General features: G+C 56.2%; 1 protein-coding gene across 2 annotated transcripts; it reads left to right on the top strand.

Annotated features, from left to right (window-relative positions):
* Positions 1-304: 304 nt before the first annotated feature.
* Positions 305-13,759, top strand: ETV3 (ETS variant transcription factor 3). Of its 2 annotated transcripts, none has more exons than XM_019711171.2 (5): positions 305-439; positions 2,265-2,323; positions 2,901-3,138; positions 4,320-4,435; positions 9,295-12,503. In XM_019711171.2, the coding sequence occupies exons 2-5, from the start codon at positions 2,278-2,280 to the stop codon at positions 10,443-10,445; spliced, it is 1,551 nt and encodes a 516-aa protein (XP_019566730.2). In that variant the 5' UTR covers positions 305-439; positions 2,265-2,277; the 3' UTR covers positions 10,446-12,503. The 2 variants fall into 2 exon arrangements, with proteins under 2 accessions (XP_019566730.2, XP_019566731.2); XM_019711172.2 differs by having other exon boundaries at positions 306-439; positions 2,268-2,323; positions 9,295-13,759.
* Positions 13,760-17,992: the final 4,233 nt, after the last annotated feature.

The following is a 17,992-nucleotide window of genomic DNA, read 5'->3' as shown; positions in this document are numbered from 1 at the left end:
GCCGTGCGCCGGCGCTTCGGCCCTTCCCGAGGGGCCTGCGACATGCCCTCCCGCTCGCCGGGACGCCCCTCGCACTCCGCTTCACTCAGGGCCGCGGCCGCTAGCCCCGCCCACCGCGAGCGTGCGTAACGTGCCTCCGCAGAGTGACGCACGCACCGCGCCAGGGCGGCTGCGCGGGCTGCGCGGCGGGAGGAGCGCCGGGGGCGGAGTGCGGGCGGAAGTCGGCGTCCGCGGCCGGGAAAGGGAAGGGAGAGGCGGCTGGGCGCGGCGCGGCGCGGCTGGGAGCCCGGCGGGAGGGCGCCGCCCCCGCCCCGCCCTCTCGGCGGAGGATGGAAGTGACGACAGCAGCCGAGGAGGTCACTTCCTGCTGGGCTGGATGAGGAGGAGCCGGAGACGCCGCGGAGGAGACCGGACCGAAGACGGACCGTGCCGGGGAGAGGTGGGTCCCGGCCTCGCCGCCGGCCCCTGCGGCCGGAACGCCCGAGCCTCGGCGGGGACGGCGGCCCTGGGCTTGGGGCCGCCAGGCGGCCACGTCCCAACCCAGCCGGCCTCACCCAGCGCGGGGGGCGGGGGAAGGAGGGGGCCCCGTGTCTGAGGGGCGACGGGGACCCAGGGCGGCGTTCGTGCCCCGGGGCGAGGGAGGCCGGCAGGCGACAGGGAAGGCGGCTGTGGGCCGCGGGCCGCGCCCGGGAGCCGCGGCGCCCGACTGGCCGCCTGCCTCACTCCGGGGAGGGGCTGCGAGCCGGGGAAGGGCGAGGGCCTGCGTTTGCGGAGTTGCGATGAGCGGCGGGAGCTGGACGGCGTGTGCGTGTGTGTGCGTGTCTCCGAGTGGAGGCGTGAAGCGCTGGCAGAGGCGCGCCCGTAGGGGTCGTTCGTGGGGACCGTCGGGAGCCGGGGTGTCAGGAGACGGCTTCCCGGTCACGTTGGGTGGCGTGGCGGCGGGTGCGGACCCCGGGTCGCGAGGGTGGCAGGGCGTGCGTGTGACGGGGTGGCGGCCCCGCGGAGCCCTCAGGAGCCGAGGCCGGGCAGCTTCCTGCAGCGGCGGGGAAACTGGTGTTTTCCTCCCTCATTGTCACGGAGCTGGGAGCAGCCGGGAGGAAGCCCCAGCCTGTCAGAGGCCTTGTTGTTGTGTATCTCGTGTGTCTGTGCGTCTGCTTCTTCCTTTGGGGTGTTTATCTCCTCCTCCTCCTTCCCTGGTAGTTGTACAGACTGAAACCTGCTGGTGTCCTTACTGTGTATGGTGAGAAAAAAATTCCAAGGAGCCAGAGGAATCCTAGGTTAGATGAAACTGCCAAGATTAGGAGTCTGTCCCCACTCCCCCCCCGAGGCCACCAAGGCACCTACCTGCCCCCCAGACTCCCGCTAATGTGGGTGCTGAGGGCCGGTCCCCCCTGGGGAAGCGCAAGGGGACGTCTGCCCTCCTGCCCGCATCTCCCTGTGGCAGTTTCGCCCTTCCCTTCTTTCTGCTAAAGGATTGCCTGATACGGAGCTGCATGCCTGCTGCTCGCAACAGGACATTTACTAACTGTAACCCGGACGGAGTGCATTCGGGCCGCAGCTCCACTCCCTCCACTCACTGAGCTAAGGGACGCAGACATGCCTGCCTGTTACAGGGAGAAAACGTAACCTTTTTTCTCAAGAAAAATGGGGGGAATATGTGTTTCTTGTCCAGAGGAACTACATGTGGTGTGTGTACTTCCTGTATCCCAGGGTGTTTTTCAAGGAGGAGGGGGCGTTTTCTGACCGGTTTTTTTCCTTCTCCCATCTCAAGTAATTCAGTAAAATACATCAAAATCAGATGTTCTCTTTGAGTGGCAATCAGATGGGTTGAGATTTTTTTCACTCTTCTTTAAACTGGTGCATCTGGGAGAACGCAGGCGTGTGTGTCTTGGCATGCTGGGCCTGTCTAGTAATAGAAAACCAACTGACCTGTTTGGGCTGCCTCTCTGGACCCATGTCACTGTGCCCTTCCTTTTTGAAGGGCTGGTCAGGAGGAAGAAAGCAAATATCAAAGACAGTGTTTACCGTTTGTGGTTTAAAGTCAGGTGAGAGATAATTAAGGCCTGTGAAGCTCATGACCTGAGGACCATCATTTGATGACTTTAAGGATTAGCAGTTCAGAGGTGACATGTTTGAAAGAAAAAGGGTCACATAAAGAGGAAAAGATAAGGAAAGGGAAGTTTGGGGAAAAGCTGTGCTAAGAAACCTTGGGAAGAGAATAAATAATAGCGCCTGAAGTAATTGCTGTGGCTTGTATCTCTCAGCAGGAGGCTGAAAATGAAAGCAGGCTGTAGCATCGTGGAAAAGCCAGAAGGAGGTGGAGGTGAGCAGTGAATCATCTCTGATGTACTTGGAATGTCCCTCCGTGGTTCCTTTTCTCTGCACTTGGGCTCTGCACTAACGCCACAGCAGGCTGACAGCCTCTGTCTGGGGGGTACTGGGGGACTGGCAGGCTTGCGTGCTGTGGACGTGTATCTAAGTCTGGTGACCACGCCTTTGTCTCAAGCTTTAGACTCTCTTTCCTGGTGGAGACACAGTCCCAGCCTGGGGAGGAAGGGGTTCAGCTGTATTTTCCTAATATGTTAGTTTATCCTTCCTGTTTGTTCCCTTTGGAATGTCCATGCCCTCTAGAAAGTAGGTGTGAGATTTAGTAATGTAGGAAAAGGTGTGAGAGAGGAGGGCATGTGGGTGCTACCCCGCCTCTTATCAGATTCGATGATTGCCGGAAGGAAAGCTGACTTCTCTGCGCTTTCCTCTTCCCTTGTGGTTGGCCCCAGCTGACCGAAAGGGTGTTGATGGCATGTTTGCACAGCACTCCAGAGACTGCGCCCTGGGATGTGGAGCCGGGGACACTGGGGTGCGCCCCTAACTGCTTTGCTCTTACCCTCTTCACATTCCAGGGTATCAGTTCCCTGACTGGGCCTATAAGACAGAGTCATCCCCGGGCTCCCGGCAGATCCAGCTGTGGCACTTCATCCTGGAGCTGCTGCAGAAGGAGGAGTTCCGCCATGTCATCGCCTGGCAGCAGGGAGAGTACGGGGAGTTTGTCATCAAGGATCCCGACGAGGTGGCCCGCCTCTGGGGCCGCAGGAAGTGCAAACCACAGATGAACTACGACAAGCTGAGCCGGGCCCTCAGGTAACACAACGGCTTCCCAGATCCATGGTGTTAACAGACTGGAGGGAGACTAAGCGGTCTCCTGGATGATGTTGGGTAAAGGGGGTGTCAGGTGACAGACCTGTAGTATGTGAGCGGATAACGTGTCGTCGTCAGGTGGGAGTAGACGACCTGTAGAGTCTGAATAGTGGAGGCACCGGAGGAGAAAGGGCATGTGTTCGCTCACAGGTAGGAGGGGTCCAGCGTGGCTGGCACTGGACCCTGACAGACAGCCGCTTCTGCTAGGTGGTCGGTGACAGTGGGTAAAACGGACTGGAGCTCATTTGTAATCCAAAAGATGACTGTCCACTTCCCTGCGGGAAATCTATTAGAATCTCTCTTCTTCACTCTCCTGGGAAAAATAGAAAAGTAGTGAAGCCAACACGCAGGACGAGGACTCCCAGAGAGGAGTGACCTGGCTGTCAGCAGCCATGGCCCACGGGTTCCAACATAGCCGAGGAGTGATCTGTGAGTCTCCTCAGGTTGTTTCCCCCTTGTCAGTCTGTACACTTCGTAACCCTTAGCCCTCAGGGGGCCAGAAGGCAGTTTATAACCTGTGCCACTGAACGGGTGCGAGGCGAAAGGCTCCAGGGGCGTTGAAGTTCCCAGGTGGAGCTGTTTCATTCTTGATAACCCTGGATGTCATATCTGCGACCGCTTTGCTGGAGCCTCACATCCCTGTAAGAGGGAAGCGGCCGCTGCCTGCTGGTTACCAACTCAGGCTCTCCCATTGTTTGACCTGAAGGAGTTCCCCATTCCTTCTTGTGTGCCCCCCCAGACTAACCACGTCAGGTCTCACGAGAGCATCATCTGCACCCACCTGGGTAAGCAGGAAAGAGAAACCAGGCAGTGACATGTAAGAACAGAAGAAAAGGCGCTGTAGAACTGAATCTGAAGATGAACGCTGGTGGGGGCTCGGATAGGTGTTCAGGATCTTAAAGTGAGATTGTCTTTGTGAAGCTCTAGCCCAGGACTGGAGTGGACTGGAAAACTGAAGGAGACAAGGAAGCTCCCAGGTCTCCGAGCCCTCGGCTGAGGGCACGGCACGAAAGAGTGGCCATGACATTTGCAAGTAGTACTTGGAACAAGAACTGTTGGTCTTCGGGTCACCGGGAGGTATCGGGAGGTAGAAGGTGGCCTGACAGGCATTCCTGTTTTTGCAGATACTATTACAACAAGAGGATTCTCCATAAAACAAAAGGGAAAAGGTTCACGTACAAATTTAACTTCAACAAGCTGGTGATGCCCAACTACCCCTTCCTCAACATCCGGCCCAGTGGTAAGATGCAGCCTGGGGGGGGGGGGGGGACTTTGAGTTGGAGAAGACTTAAACACCCAAGTCTAAGCCTAGCGTGTTTAGGATGTTTAGGAACCCCGACACTGCGTGAGCCTTGGCGCGCCTCCGTCCTTGCTGTGTTCCTGTCGTCTCACCCAGGGCAGTTGGCTGGGCCTTGTCGGGATAAAGGGTTCAGTTGGTCGTTTCACTTCCCTTCTCTGCCTGTTATTTGTGATCTGGATGTTACTGCTCTGTCCTCTTAGGAATGGCGTCTGTAAGCGTGTGTTGATCTTTAGTTAGAGTTTTAACACCCTATCCAGTGGCTCTTTGATAGACGAGAACCTGTTTCTACAAACACTTCCGATTTTCTATGAAACTACCAGACTCCCTTATCAAGTGACTGTCATCAAAACCACAGAACCTTGATCACAGAAGGGGAGGCTTGTGTGTTTGCAGTGAAAAGCAGGGTCTTTGATCTGCAGCAGCAGCTCCTCAGAGAACAAGACGCTGGGGTGACTGACCTTGTCTTGAGTGCAGCAAGGCTTCCCCTTTAGGTCTGCGGAGGCTTTAGGCCTGCCCCTCAGCGCAGAAGGCGCTCTCACAGGGCTTGCGTGGTTGCGTGGTTGGTTTGTAGGTGCAGACCGTACCCCTGCCCGAGACGGCGGCCTGTGTTAGCGGGTTTCTGCCCAGCCAGCAGTATGCGTTTGTGGCCTTGTACGGAAGAAATCTGACTGATGCTGCCGTGTTACAACTTCTCAGAGGAGGAGGGGGGGAACCTGAAAACTTGGAGCGGGGGAGTGGCTGAGAGTCTAGTGCTGAGATCCACTGCAGATACGTAATGACTGCACAACAAGTTAGGGCAGTTTCAGCTCATGCTGCTGCCATTACATATCCATCTCCTTCTGGGGCCACCCCCTCCTGTCCCTGGGGCATACATTTAAAAAAAAAGTGGTATTGGAATGCATCTCTCTAATTACAACCTGTTTTCTTTCCTTGTGCCTGAGGGAGAGGCATTAGGAAATCAAACCTGTTCTAGCCACTGGAATCCCGCTTCCTCTCTGTCCCTCTTGTGCCCCCTCCCTGTACGCCGAGCAGAACTGGGGCTCTACGTGGGTATGTGACAATTCTAAAGACTGTGCTGGCGCCCATACCCTTCCATACCACTCCCCCCAAAACGCTTCCTTGATCTGTCCTTCGGTCTGTGACCCATTCTTGTCTGTTGAAACTCCACAAGTCCAGTCACTTGGACACGTGCAGTGGCACACCCGACAGCCCTGGCCTAGCGCAGCCACTCTGCCCAAGGGCAGTGGGACGGGCACTGATCCTCAGCTAAGCTCAGGATCCTAAAATGAGAAAGTCACAGGAGAAGCCGGTAGTGTGTGTGTGTGTCCCCCTGAACCCGCGGCTGGGGCCTTACTCCTGGGACGGACCGGGAAACGGGGGTCGTTTGTTCAGAGACCCTCATCCAGCTTAAGCAAATGTTGTCTCAGGTTAGCTTCTCTGATGACAGAGGAGCTGCAACGTTCATTGAACGTGTGCTTAACAAAGGGACTTTTGCTTAGTGTTTTGTGATAACAAAAATACTTTCGCTTAGTTTTTTGTGAATGATCTCATTTAACTCCTCTAGCCCAGAAAAGAATATGTGTCCATATCATTTCACAAATAAGAAAGTTAAGGATGACAGCAAAGTCAGAGATTGGTCAGGGTGGGCGGGGTACAGTGTTTGTGAGCAGCTTCTCGAGAAACAGTCCCTGAGAGATTGCGCTCCTAAGAACCGGCTCCCGTTTACTAGGTCAGTCGTTCTTCCTCTGGATTGGGACTCATGTGTCTGCACAGCAGATAAGGTGCTAAGCCCTAAAAACCATACAGAAACGATGGGCGAGCTCTTTCCTTCAAGAAACCGACAGTTTAGCGGGAGAGGTAGGATGTGGGGTTAATACAGTTCGGAATGTGGGACGTGGTGAGTGCTCTGAGGAGTAGGGCTATGTGAAGTAGGGCCAGAGGGACCATGTCTGGGTGGTGAGTCGATAGAGTGGGCTGTTCCAATCGGCGTGTTTTTAAAAATAGAGGCAGTGCCTGCTGGTTGTAATATAGCTGAGTAATACGGCAGTTCGTCGAGTGACAAGGAACGTGACTGTTCTCTCTCCCCACAGCCCTACTTTCCCTTAACATGTAGGGTAGAGTACTGAACACTTGGATGGCACTTCTACACACAGTATCTCATTTTTATCATTGAAAGCATCCTGTAAAGTATTATGTTACATTTATTTTAAGTACTTACTTGTAGTTACATAATAATCATAGGAAAGATACAGAAGATACTAGTAAAAGTGGTAGCCTATAGGGTGTGGGGGCAGGGCAGACCAGTTCAGGGATGGACTTGAGACCTCTCTGTGCCTCCCCACCCCCACCCCAGGTTGTTTATCTTTATCTTTATTTTGGAAAACTTGAAACCTACAGAAGAACTGGAAAAAATAGAACAGTGAACACCCATATGGCCTCTCACGAGTCTCTAATCATTAACATTGTTGCCACACTTGCTGTATGTCGTTCTGTTTGTATATACTTTTTAAATCTTTTGAGAGTAAGCTGCACATCAGGACACTTCACCCCTGTGAGCTTCAGCACGTATGTCCCAGGTACGAGGACGTTCTCAGAACCTCAGTGCCATTGCCACGCCCAGGAAGTTTGACATTGCTCTGATGCCATTATCTAACATGTGGTCCATATTCAATTGCTATATATGCCTTTTAAAATTTGGATTTTTGAACCACCATTCTGATCTAATAAGTTACTTATTTTAACAAATACTTATATGCCTTTTGCTATGTGCTGATATATTCTGAGATCTTCACAAATATTAACTTTTAGTTTTTAAACCATAAGATTAGTCCCTTTATTACGCATTTTACAGGCAAGGAAACAGGCACATAAAGGTAAGTTATCCAGAGTCGCACAACTCGTGGTAGGGCCAGGGTTTGAACCTAGGCAAAGGCTGTATTCTTTCCATTTTGCCAGAGGGGGTCAAAGACCATTGGTACTTGCTACAAGGAAAAGGTGCCAGAACTGGGATCTACACCCAGAGTTTCCCACCTTACCACTCAGATATCATGGCGGCTCCATGATCATAGTCTTCTTCCAAAGCCACACGTGTTACTCAAAGTTTTGAAGTAGCAAACTTGTTTTTTCAGACAAAATCCTGAATTTGCTGTGTGGACTTCTGGTAGTGGGGCTGCTGCACTTAGAGGGGAGGCTCCGGCTCTGCTCCTGGGTGTCGCCTCCTCGCTCCCCTGCATGCCCTCTGTGTGCCCTTGGAAAATGCTGTGGGCGGCCTCCTTGCAGCTTTGCAGTGAGCCGCAGCCTGTGGGAGCGCCGGCGTGGAGCGCATCCTTACGTCGCTCAGTCTTCAGAACTCACCGAACTGAGGTTTTCTGCCTTTTCATAGATGTGCTCTTAATATAACATCAAGATTCAAAAGAGTCAAGAAGAGTAGAATTTTAGACACTATAACAGGCTAAAAGAAGCCTGGGACTCCATGACTCAACTCAAATTATATACAAGGTCATCCACCTGTTTTTCTTAATTATAAGATACCGTCAGTGGCTTTAGGGAAAGAAGTTTTGCAGAACAGTTTTCTGTGGCACATGAGTTTAGGAGATGCTGCTCTGCAGTGTCACTCAGTCACCTGTGCCCAGAGTCACCTGTGCCCACCCATGAGGATGGCCCCGCCATACGGAGAGAAGGCCGCCGGTTAGGAGTGCCGCCTCACCCGCCATCTCTTCCGCCCTTTATGGCTGCTTCTCCTAGAGCACCATACTTTCACTTATTTGGGTTTTTCTTTGCCTTTGACTTTGTTGCTCCTTCCCCTCTCTGCATCAGTGTAAAGCGCCCTGCTGACATCCTCGGTGATAGGCTGCTGGGACCATCCAGGAATCCAGAGGCCCTGGGTTCTCCGCTGGCACGCTGTTCCCAGGCCATTTACCAGAAGGGCATTTGGGGGCTGAGGACTTAGCCTCTGGAGTTGGCGTGTTTAGCATGTCGGTAGCTTAGAGCTTCAGACTGTAGCAGGTGAACTTAGGAGAGGAGTGGGAGGTCCTGGTGGACCTGGCCTCCTCAGTACTTGAAAAGCATTGAAAGCAGGTTGGGGATGGAGATCTTCATGTAAAAGTTATTAGAGAAGTAATAGATTTGGAGAAATTGAAAAATATTTAAATTTCTGTAAAGTAGTGATTCTATATCAGAAATGATAAAAGATACATTACAAGAGCTTAACAATCACCTGGCCATTTTTTTCATCTGGTTTTGTCTTTAAAATATGCCTTGTTCACGTATGCTACGGGCAGGGGCTTGGGCTTTTCCTGCATGGCTCTGCGTGCATGTCAGTTGTGTCTGCTTGCTTTACGGACATGCCAACGTTAGGGACATAAGCAGACTGTTTACAAAGCCGAGAGTGAAAAGGTGACACACACTGTTCAGAGCGGCCGAGGAGGAGCCCGTGGGCCCATTCATTCATTCAGCCCCTGGTTGCTGAGCGCCTGCTCATTGCTAAGCCCTGAACTGCTGGGAACCTAGTTGTGAGCAATGGGAAATCCCTCCTTCGTGGGATTTCTGTTTCAGACTTCCAGTGGTCCCTCGTACCCCGAAGACAGCGTGAGCAGGAGCTGGAACGATGGCAGCTGCATTGAGACGGGGAAGCTGGGCAGTAGTTGCTAGGGGGACAGGCTGAGGGATTGGGCCCTGCTGGAATGTGTGTTTCCTGTCGCTGCTAAACACCGTGTACTTATTTACTTAGCAAAAGGGAAAGTGCTGATAATGAGTGAGCAGACCTCTGAAGTGGCCTTTTGTCCTTTCCACCATCACAGGTGTGGTTCCCCAGAGCGCGCCACCAGTGCCAACGGCCTCCTCCCGGTTCCACTTCCCACCTCTGGACGCGCCCTCTCCAAGTAGTGACGTGCAGCCCGGGCGCTTCTCTGCCAGCTCCCTGGCAGCCTCTGGCCAGGAGCTGAGTAATGGCGCCGAGAGGAAGGCGGAGCTCTCGGAGCTAGAGGACGGCGCAGCCGACTGGCGCCGGGGCGTGGATCTCATGGCCTCCCGGAACGCCGTCGGGGGAGGAGGGATTGGCCATCAGAAGCGCAAGCCTGACATCATGCTTCCGCTGTTCACCAGGCCGGGGCTCTACCCTGACCCCCACAGTCCCTTCGCCGTCTCCCCGATCGCTGGCCGCGGAGGCGTCCTGAACGTCCCCATTTCCCCAGCCCTGTCCCTGACTCCCACCATCTTCTCCTACAGCCCGTCTCCAGGCCTGAGCCCTTTCACCAGCAGCAGTTGCTTCTCCTTCAACCCTGAGGAAATGAAACACTACCTTCATTCTCAAGCCTGTTCAGTGTTCAACTACCATCTGAGTCCCCGGACATTTCCGCGTTACCCGGGGCTCATGGTCCCACCACTGCAGTGCCAAGTGCTTCCCGAGGAGCCGGCCCAGTTTTCTATCAAGCTGCAGCCCCCACCCGTGGGGCGGAAGAACCGCGAGAGGGCAGAGAGCAGCGAGCAGCCGGCGGCTGTTCCCACTCCCACTGCCGCCACAGCTCCTCTGCCCCCGAGAGTTAAGGTGGAGCCCGCCTCTGAGAAGGACCCCGAGAGTCTGCGGCAGTCAGCCCAGTCGGCCCGAGAGAAGGAGGGACACTTGCAGGAAGAGGGCGTTGTGCCAGGCAGGACCACAGAAGAGGGAAAGGGCGCTGTCTTTGCCCGCCCGGCTGCACCCCGTGTGTGGCCCTCTGCACCCATCAGCGCCTCAAGTGAAGGACCCCTGGAAGTGACTGAAGACAGTGACGACGGGCCTGGCAAGGAGCCCAGTGCTCCTGAGAAGAAAGAAGACGCCCTGATGCCCCCCAAGCTTCGGCTGAAGCGGCGCTGGAATGATGACCCTGGAGCTCGAGGGCTGAGCAAGGGTGGCCGGCCCCCGTGGGACGCGCCGGGGCCGCGGGGTTTGGCAACAGCAGCCGCGGACGCTTAGAACTGGAGGTGGGGGGGCTGTCTGTACTATAATCAGATACATGTATTTATGTAGCAAGATTGCGGGGGGCTTAGACTTGTATTTTTACATTTGGGGATGGGATGGGGTGTCTTCTGTTGTAAATTAGGTGGGATATGAACACACTTTTTTCCTGGGGCGTAGGGCACGGGGGGATTGACTGAAAGGGGAGACCGCCTCTGCTTCCTGTCGAGGCTCGTACTCTCTGACAAACTCCCAAAGGGCCGAGACAGTGCTGGTCCCGGGCTTGTTCAGGTTCTAGGCTTCTTTCTTTCTTCTATTTCTCCACGGAAAGCCATCAATGAACTCACATTGCTCTGAGAGGGACGCACAGAAGGGGAACGAGCGTGGTTGGGAGGGTGGGCAGCTGAGCAGTGAGACACCATTGACAAACGCGTTGGCCTGAGATGGTTCTTTATAATTGTTTCAGGGGAAGAATAAGGTCATCTCAGTCCTGGGTGGGGGGTGTTCGGATGCGGCTCTTGTCCTTTGTTTGGCATTTTTTTCTTCTAAAAAACTTTTCAGGAAACACGAAACATCTGCCAGTGAGAGTGCAGCTGGGAGGCGTGGGCACCGAGCTGGGCTGCATGGGTGACACAAGGCCTGCTGTGAATTCCTGGACTTTTCACCTACTTCACCTGTTCAGAAGCCATGAGGAGTTGTACACTCTTGTTCAGGGAAGGAAGAAAGGGCAGGAGGAAGTAACCCAATGCCTTTAAAAACAAAGCAGACACAAAAATGATCTTTATTTTTCCTTTTCCATCGTGGGTGCGGGGAGCCAAACCAGAGCTGGCTGTGCGTGAGGTCAGGGAGAGGCATGACGGCGCTGAAGAGGGCTTTCCGCCGAGTCTGCTTCTCTCTTCGTTTTCTTAAGTCAAGCCTTAACAATGGACATACTTTAACGCGATACGGGTCTGTCAGCGTGAGCCCGTGAAAGGGCGTGGACAACTTTTCAGATAATCCAGGAATGTGGAAGAGTGGTTCAGCGCGAGCTGCTCTGTAGCCTCCCCGCTTGGTCTAGTGAGCCTGGATGGGCCGTCAGAGGCGGGTGGTACCTGGAAACATAGGAGGTAGCTGGCGGCACAGTGGGTGTTTGTGGGACCTGAAGGGAGAGGTGGGCGGCGCTACACGAGGCAGCAGATGCCAGAGGCCGGGAGTGAGGTGGTGGCGTCTGTCCTGTTGTGCTCTTGCTGTTCTTGCCATACCCGTTCCCCAGGTCCTGATTCTCGATCGGTGGGCTGTTCTGCATGAGACTCCAGTTTACACAGGAAGTGTTTCTTCATGGGAAGTGCCCTTCCATTGACTTCACGGGAATGGGAAAGCATTGATTTTATGTGAAGCAAAAGGGCCCTGGACTGGGGCAGAGAGAGAAGCCGTGTGTGTCTGTGTCTGTCCGTCGGCGTGATGTGTGGACATACCTAACTGGCTGAGATCGCTGGACATGAGGACAGCGGGGAGGGAAGTGACTCCATATCTGATGGGAGAGGAGTGGGCATGGGTGCCATCTGGGAAGGAGGAGCGCCTGACTCCACCTTAGCCGAAGTGGGCTCTGTACTGGGAAGCGTTGGAGGGCTGTCCATTACTGTTGGCAGTGGGGGGGAGCGGGGCAGAGTTCTTTAAACAGAGAGCCTGCATGAGACACTGCTCCAGAGGTCAGAGCAGTGAGTGAGTGACTGGGTGACGGGATGAGCTGAGTCCATCACGCAGTTTTTGGCAAGATCCTCCCCCTTGTTTAATTCAAAATTCTTGAGTGACTGGTCCCGGGAAAGGGACTAGGAGAGTAGCCCCTAAGGACTCAGGCCGTCTGTGGTCGGTGGTGGTTGTGTCAGTGTCCCGACGCACCTTGACTTACCTCGACTCAGAAAGCAAGCGCAGGCATGAGGGGGCTCTCTGCTTGTCACTGCCCATCTGAGCAGGAAGGCTGGCTAGCCACCCTCTATCCACTAGAGGGGCGGGCCAGCAGGTGTTGGTATTAACTCAGGAATAGAAACATGAGGCCTTTAAAATAAGGGAGAGAAATCCATGATGCACCCTCGTAATCCCTAGAACCCAAGTGCCAGAATTAATCCTAGATGCTGCTTCTGTTTGAACAAAAAGTCACTGCTTTCACACTTGAAAAAACACTCGAAAAATGTTCAACTCCATGAAAAATGTTTTTGGGCTTTACGAAATTGTTTGGTGTGTAACTGTCCTTTGATTGCCATCCCACCAGTAAACAGTTGGTTGCTTTGCACTGCACACTGGGGTGGGGGCCAGGGGGTAGGCGTGGGTCCTTGAGACGTCCTGGGCTCAAGGGCTGGGAGGTGCATGTTCTCCCCCCAGCCTGCTCCTGGCAGCCCCATCACCAGCCTGGCACAAAGCCAGTCCTCTCCCTTCCATGAGCATCTTATCACTGTCCAACAGCAGGTGGAAGAAAGGGGGACAAAACCAGACCTATTTTTCGCTCCCCCATTCTTTCCAAATTTGGCTGTGCCAAATGTTTAAAATTTTGCAGCTGTAAACCTTGAAATTTCATTAATCAAGCCCTTGTTCATGCAAACAGTTTGCTTTTTTGACTGTAGAAAATGTAGGTATCTTGAGGGCGTTCAGCCTTGCTGAGCTCTATTTTTTTAGAGAGTGGCTGTGAGAGAAATGCAGACAATTCAGCAAGTCCCTTCAGCCCAGTCCAGGCTGCACCAGCGCGCTGACACGCAGGACCACGGGCCTTTCCGGAGCATTAAACATGTGGCTGGCGCATCTCCCTGCTCTCCACGCGGGTGGAGTCAGTTGGCTGTTTGTCCCTTGTTTTTTTTTTTTTATTATTCCATAATTACGTTTCTGCTTTTTGTTTTGTCAACAATGATGGAATTTCAGTTTTGTTTAAAAGGGGAACTTGGATCCAGTCTTGAAAGAAGTGTTCCATTTCTAGTTTCTTGTTGGAGAAAAGGTTACATAGTGTGTCCTGAAATAGCGGAGGCCTCCGTTGAGTTGAAGTTGTGAGGCGGGGACGGTGTGAGTGACAGTGCGTGTGAGACAGGACGTCGCGTGCGTTCCTGGCCGTCGGGTGTGGGGTGTACATACGTGTCCGTAACCGTAACCTCGTGGTGCAGTGCCTTCTAGACGTCCCGCTTTCTATAAAGTCTTCAGATTTTTGCATATATATTATATATATGATGTAATGTTATAGAAATATATGTATAATATACATATTTTTTCCAGGGGTATCTGATAGCTCTGTATTTTGTTATGGAAGTTGAAAGAAAAAAGTATTTTACCTCAGAAATTAAAGTTAAATAAAAAAAATACTTTTAAGTGGAGTGTGCGGCCTGTGGGCTTGTTGCCAGACGGAGGCCGCGGGCCTGCGCGGCTCGCAGGGCGTCGTGTGGGGACGCGCGGCCGCTAAGCGCGGGCAGCCACCGGCCGGCCGGGCTGCGCTGCGTGGAGCCGGGTATGAGCCGGGTCCGGAGCAGGCCGGTCGGGGACCACACAGCCTGGGGCTGCCGGGACGGGAGAGACGCCGCCTTGCGTGTCAGGCGGACGGGCACGGAGTTCTGAGGTCAGGGCCCGAGGCGCCGGGCTGTGCTGACCGCTCAGCACAGAACGGGGGCGATTACCAGTCCCTGAGCCCAGAGAGGAAGGCGCTTCGCAGCCCGGGCGCGCCCGCAGCCCGTCCTGGACCACGCACGTATGCACGCACTGACGCACGCACGTATGCACGCACGCATGTACGCACGCACACGCACGGCCTCCGTGACCACCAACCAACGCTGCCGTTTAGGCCTCGCTCGTGCGCACGTTCACGCCCGGTGATGACCCGCTGAGATAGGTGCCCGTTTTATGGCGGGGACCGAGTCACGGGCGTTAACGGCTGGTGCCGCCCCCACGCCGCCGAGGCCTCCCCTGGAGCACCGCTCTCCTCCGTTCCCCGGGCGCTGCAGCGGACCCATCAGAGTCCCACTCAGGCCGCCGCCGCCCGTGGGCCTCTGCACCGCCGTGCTCAGCTCGGTCACCGGGCCACGGCGCCAAAGGTGGCGCAGGGCGCCTTTGTGCAGAGCCGGGACGTCGTCACGCTTTCAGTGGCCCCGCTCGTACGTGGTCCCGGTGTTACAGCCGAGAAAACGGCCCACGGGACTCTGGTCTCCGACTCGCGGCCCCTACTGCCCCACGTGTTGCCTGGAACCTCTGAGGGGCTGGTGAGGGCACTGACTGCCTCCCAGCAGAACTGGGTGGCGTGGGGCCCGCGTTGGTGTTTCTCCAGCTGTCAGGCCTGTGTCCCAGCCTGGAGGGCAGCACGGGCAGCGGTGCTTAGCTCCGGTCAAACGGGCGGGGCCTGGGCTGCGCGACTGACCAGGAGGGACGAAGAGCAGAGACGGAACCTCCCCTGACTGGCAGCGCCTGGTGCGAGTGGCTCCGGGACCTGGGGGTCCAGCTGGGCGGCGCTGTGGCGCTGTGGCCCCAACAGTGGCTGAGACACGTGCAGGTCTGCAGAGGGGGCAGCAGGCGTCTGCCCGTGTCGCTGTGTCACTGCGTCTTGCCTCAGTTGTCAGGTGCTGGCTCCACCCTGACCTCAGGCCCAAGGCTGGTCTAGGACACTCCGAGCCTCACAGCCTTGGTCCCAGGGAGCTAAGGGCCAGCGAGGGCTGTTTGCTGGAGTCACAGCGCCAGGCCAGGGAGGGCAGAGCACATCCCGGGGCAGAGTCAGCCTTGCAGCCAGGCGGCCGGGGCAGGGCCCTTGGTCCCCGTGTGTCCCTGACACTTCCTCCAGTTTGCCCCCAGGTCCCTAGACAGTATCATAAATACAAACGGAGGAGTTGTATTTATGCAACTACTACCAGCAACAGCGAGACCAAGCTTCCTCCCCATCAGGTCTGGGGAGACCAGTCCCCCAAACCTAGCTCTTGTCTTTAGCTGCTGCTCTCGGTGGGGGATGGAGGTGACACCCCCCAGGACAGTGTGGGCTTGGGCTGTGGCCCCAGTGAGCAGGGCGGGAGCGGGCTGGGGGGATGGGGACAGATGGGGGTGGCAGCCCTGGAGGGATGTTGAGAGGGGATGAGTTTGGGTAGGGAGGAGAGATGAGGTGGACGTGAAGGGGGGGGCTGGCGCCTTGGGGGACCCACTGAGATGAGTTCCCAAGGGGAGGGGCTGAGGGAGGGAGGGCGCGCAGGAGGGGTAACGATCGGCTAGAGGACTCAATTTCACCCGTATTGATCAGGTAATTGCTTTATCTCGCGTGTCATCTGAGCTCTGCGTCTCCTGGCTTCCCCTTCTCTCTCCCTCTTGTTTTTCCCATCAGCCGGACACGCTCCTTAACACAGAGAGTGTGTGTGTGTGTAAGGTGGGCGAGCCTGCCGCAGGCTGGTGGGGGGTGGTCGGCGGTGGGGGTGGGGATGCAGGGAAGGGAGACCAGCCTGCCCTTGGAGCCCGAGTTCTCCGTGGCCAAGAAATCCTTCCGGGCTGCAGACAGTGGACCCCCACCCCACCATGCCCACCCCCCAGGCCCCCAGGCCTCATTCCCTGTGAGGAAGAAGGAAGCCCAGTTCAGCGGATGGAGGCAGAAGGATTCAAAGCAGGGCACCACCCACACCCACTGCCCCATGGGGGTCCCATCCCCACCCTGTGAGGGGCAGAGCACGCAGTGGGTGTCCGTGTCCCCACGGGTCCGTCTGGGTGCCTCCCACCTGCCGGCCACATTGTCACTCTGCCAGTGTCCCCCAAGAGCCCAGCATGACTCAGCAGAGTGTGCATGGCAGAGGACAGCCGTCCTTCTTTTCTCCCGTCTTAGTTTCTGGACCGCCACCTGGGTGCCCGGGGAAGAGCCTCCTTCAGCCTAACTTGCATTCCTCCTGCTGCCACAGCCTTTCCCTCCCTGCGTCCTCCACGCAAGTGCCTCAACCTTCCGGCTTCTCCAGCTCTCCCCGCCCCTCCTTTCTCCCATTCTCCCTTCCCGGACACCTGCACTGTCATTCACTTGGGCCTCTCAGTGTCCAGGCCTGGAATAAGTGTGACCGGCTGTCCTGGCTTGTCTGGCACTGGCCCAGGTTTAGGACTTGGAGTCCCATGTCTGGGGAAATCACTGAGTCCCAGGGACGGGGGCACCCTACCTGGAGGGTAGGACACTGCCTCAGGTCCAGCTCAAGGGGCCCGGTGGTGGCAGGGTTTGGGTGCAAGAGGCCAGCAGCGTGTTCAGGAGACAGACAGGCGCCCCCACCCCACAGAGAGAGATGCACACAGACACCCAGTCTCCAGAACAGAGCAGAGCCGCACGCCCAGGAGCAGACACAGAGCCCGATTCACACACCCACGTTCCGGGTAGGTGTGCACGGACACAGACAGGCACAGACACCTAGGCAGAGACGCACAGATGCACACCTGCTGACAGACGGACACTGGTGGCCACACAGGCACTGGGCACACTCAGGCACACAGACCTGCAAACCCAGAGCTGCCCGCCCTGCCCTGGAAAGGCCCGTGGGTTTGGGTGGTGGGTCCCGCTCCTCCTCCCCCGAGGAGAAGGTGGCCAGGTAGGACTCAGGCCACAGGCAGAGGCGCTGGCACACACCCCATCCCAGGCTTGGGGTCCCTGCCCTGCCCTGTCACCAGGGCTGACAGTTCTGAGAGCAGCCTTTCGGAGGGGGTCAGACGCGGGGAGCCCTTGCTCCCTCTCTTGGGGTTGCTGATGGGGGTGGAGAAGTGTGAGTGAAATGGGTTCATTACTGGGAGTCTGTTGCCTCGATTGGTATCGATCCCCACATGTCACCTTCCATTGCCGCTAATGGGACCTGAAGAGTCTCCACAGACAGCACAGCCTTCCCTCCCCCAGCCCTCATGTCCGTGGCCACCTTGCAGGGCTGCCCCCTTGCCCCTCCATCGCCAGCCTCTCCCCTCCCTGGGCTTTGTGTCCGTAAGGCTGATTTCCTCCTCCTTCCAAAAGCTTACCTGGCACTTCCTTTGCTTTTCCCCTTTCTGGCCACTAGGGACCTGTCCCTCTCTTCAGGGAGGTCCCTTCCCTCCCCTCACGTCCCCTTTTCTCCCACCTGAGTCCTGTCTCAGTCGCCACCTCTCCCCTCCGTCCCTCTGACGAGGCTGCACTGGGCCCCTTCCTGTCTCAGGGAGCAGGTGGGGGATGCCAGGGCACAGGGCAGTGGAATGACCCCTCTGGCCCTCAGCGGGCAGGGGTGTTTACAAAGGTGTGGCCTCCTTCTGTCACAATTGGACGGGCCAGACAGACCCTCGTGGAACCAGCCAGGCCCCCGCCCCTTCAGTCCACTGGCCCAGAACCCCAGGCCAGGCGCCTGCAGAAGGGCTGGGCAGAGGGCAGGGAGGAGGCACAGCAGCCTTCTTGTTCTTGTCCTTTCTGTCCTGGGGAAGAGGTGACACCAGCTTGTCACCGCCACCCCTGCCTGAACCCCAGTCCTTGTGGCCCGGGGAGGCCCCCCCAGGTGCTGGGCCCATCCCTGTGTCTTTGCCAGCCTGTTGTCACTGCAGATTGTTAAGAGGCATGGGTGGGGATGAGAGGACCCTCTCGGGGTGCTGAGGGCTTCGTACAAAGG

The sequence above is a fragment of the Rhinolophus sinicus genome, linkage group LG14, assembly GCF_036562045.2.
Source record: "Rhinolophus sinicus isolate RSC01 linkage group LG14, ASM3656204v1, whole genome shotgun sequence".
Taxonomy (NCBI): domain Eukaryota; kingdom Metazoa; phylum Chordata; class Mammalia; order Chiroptera; family Rhinolophidae; genus Rhinolophus; species Rhinolophus sinicus.
Note: the sequence above shows the minus strand (reverse complement) of the source record. Positions and strands in the feature narration are given on the sequence as shown.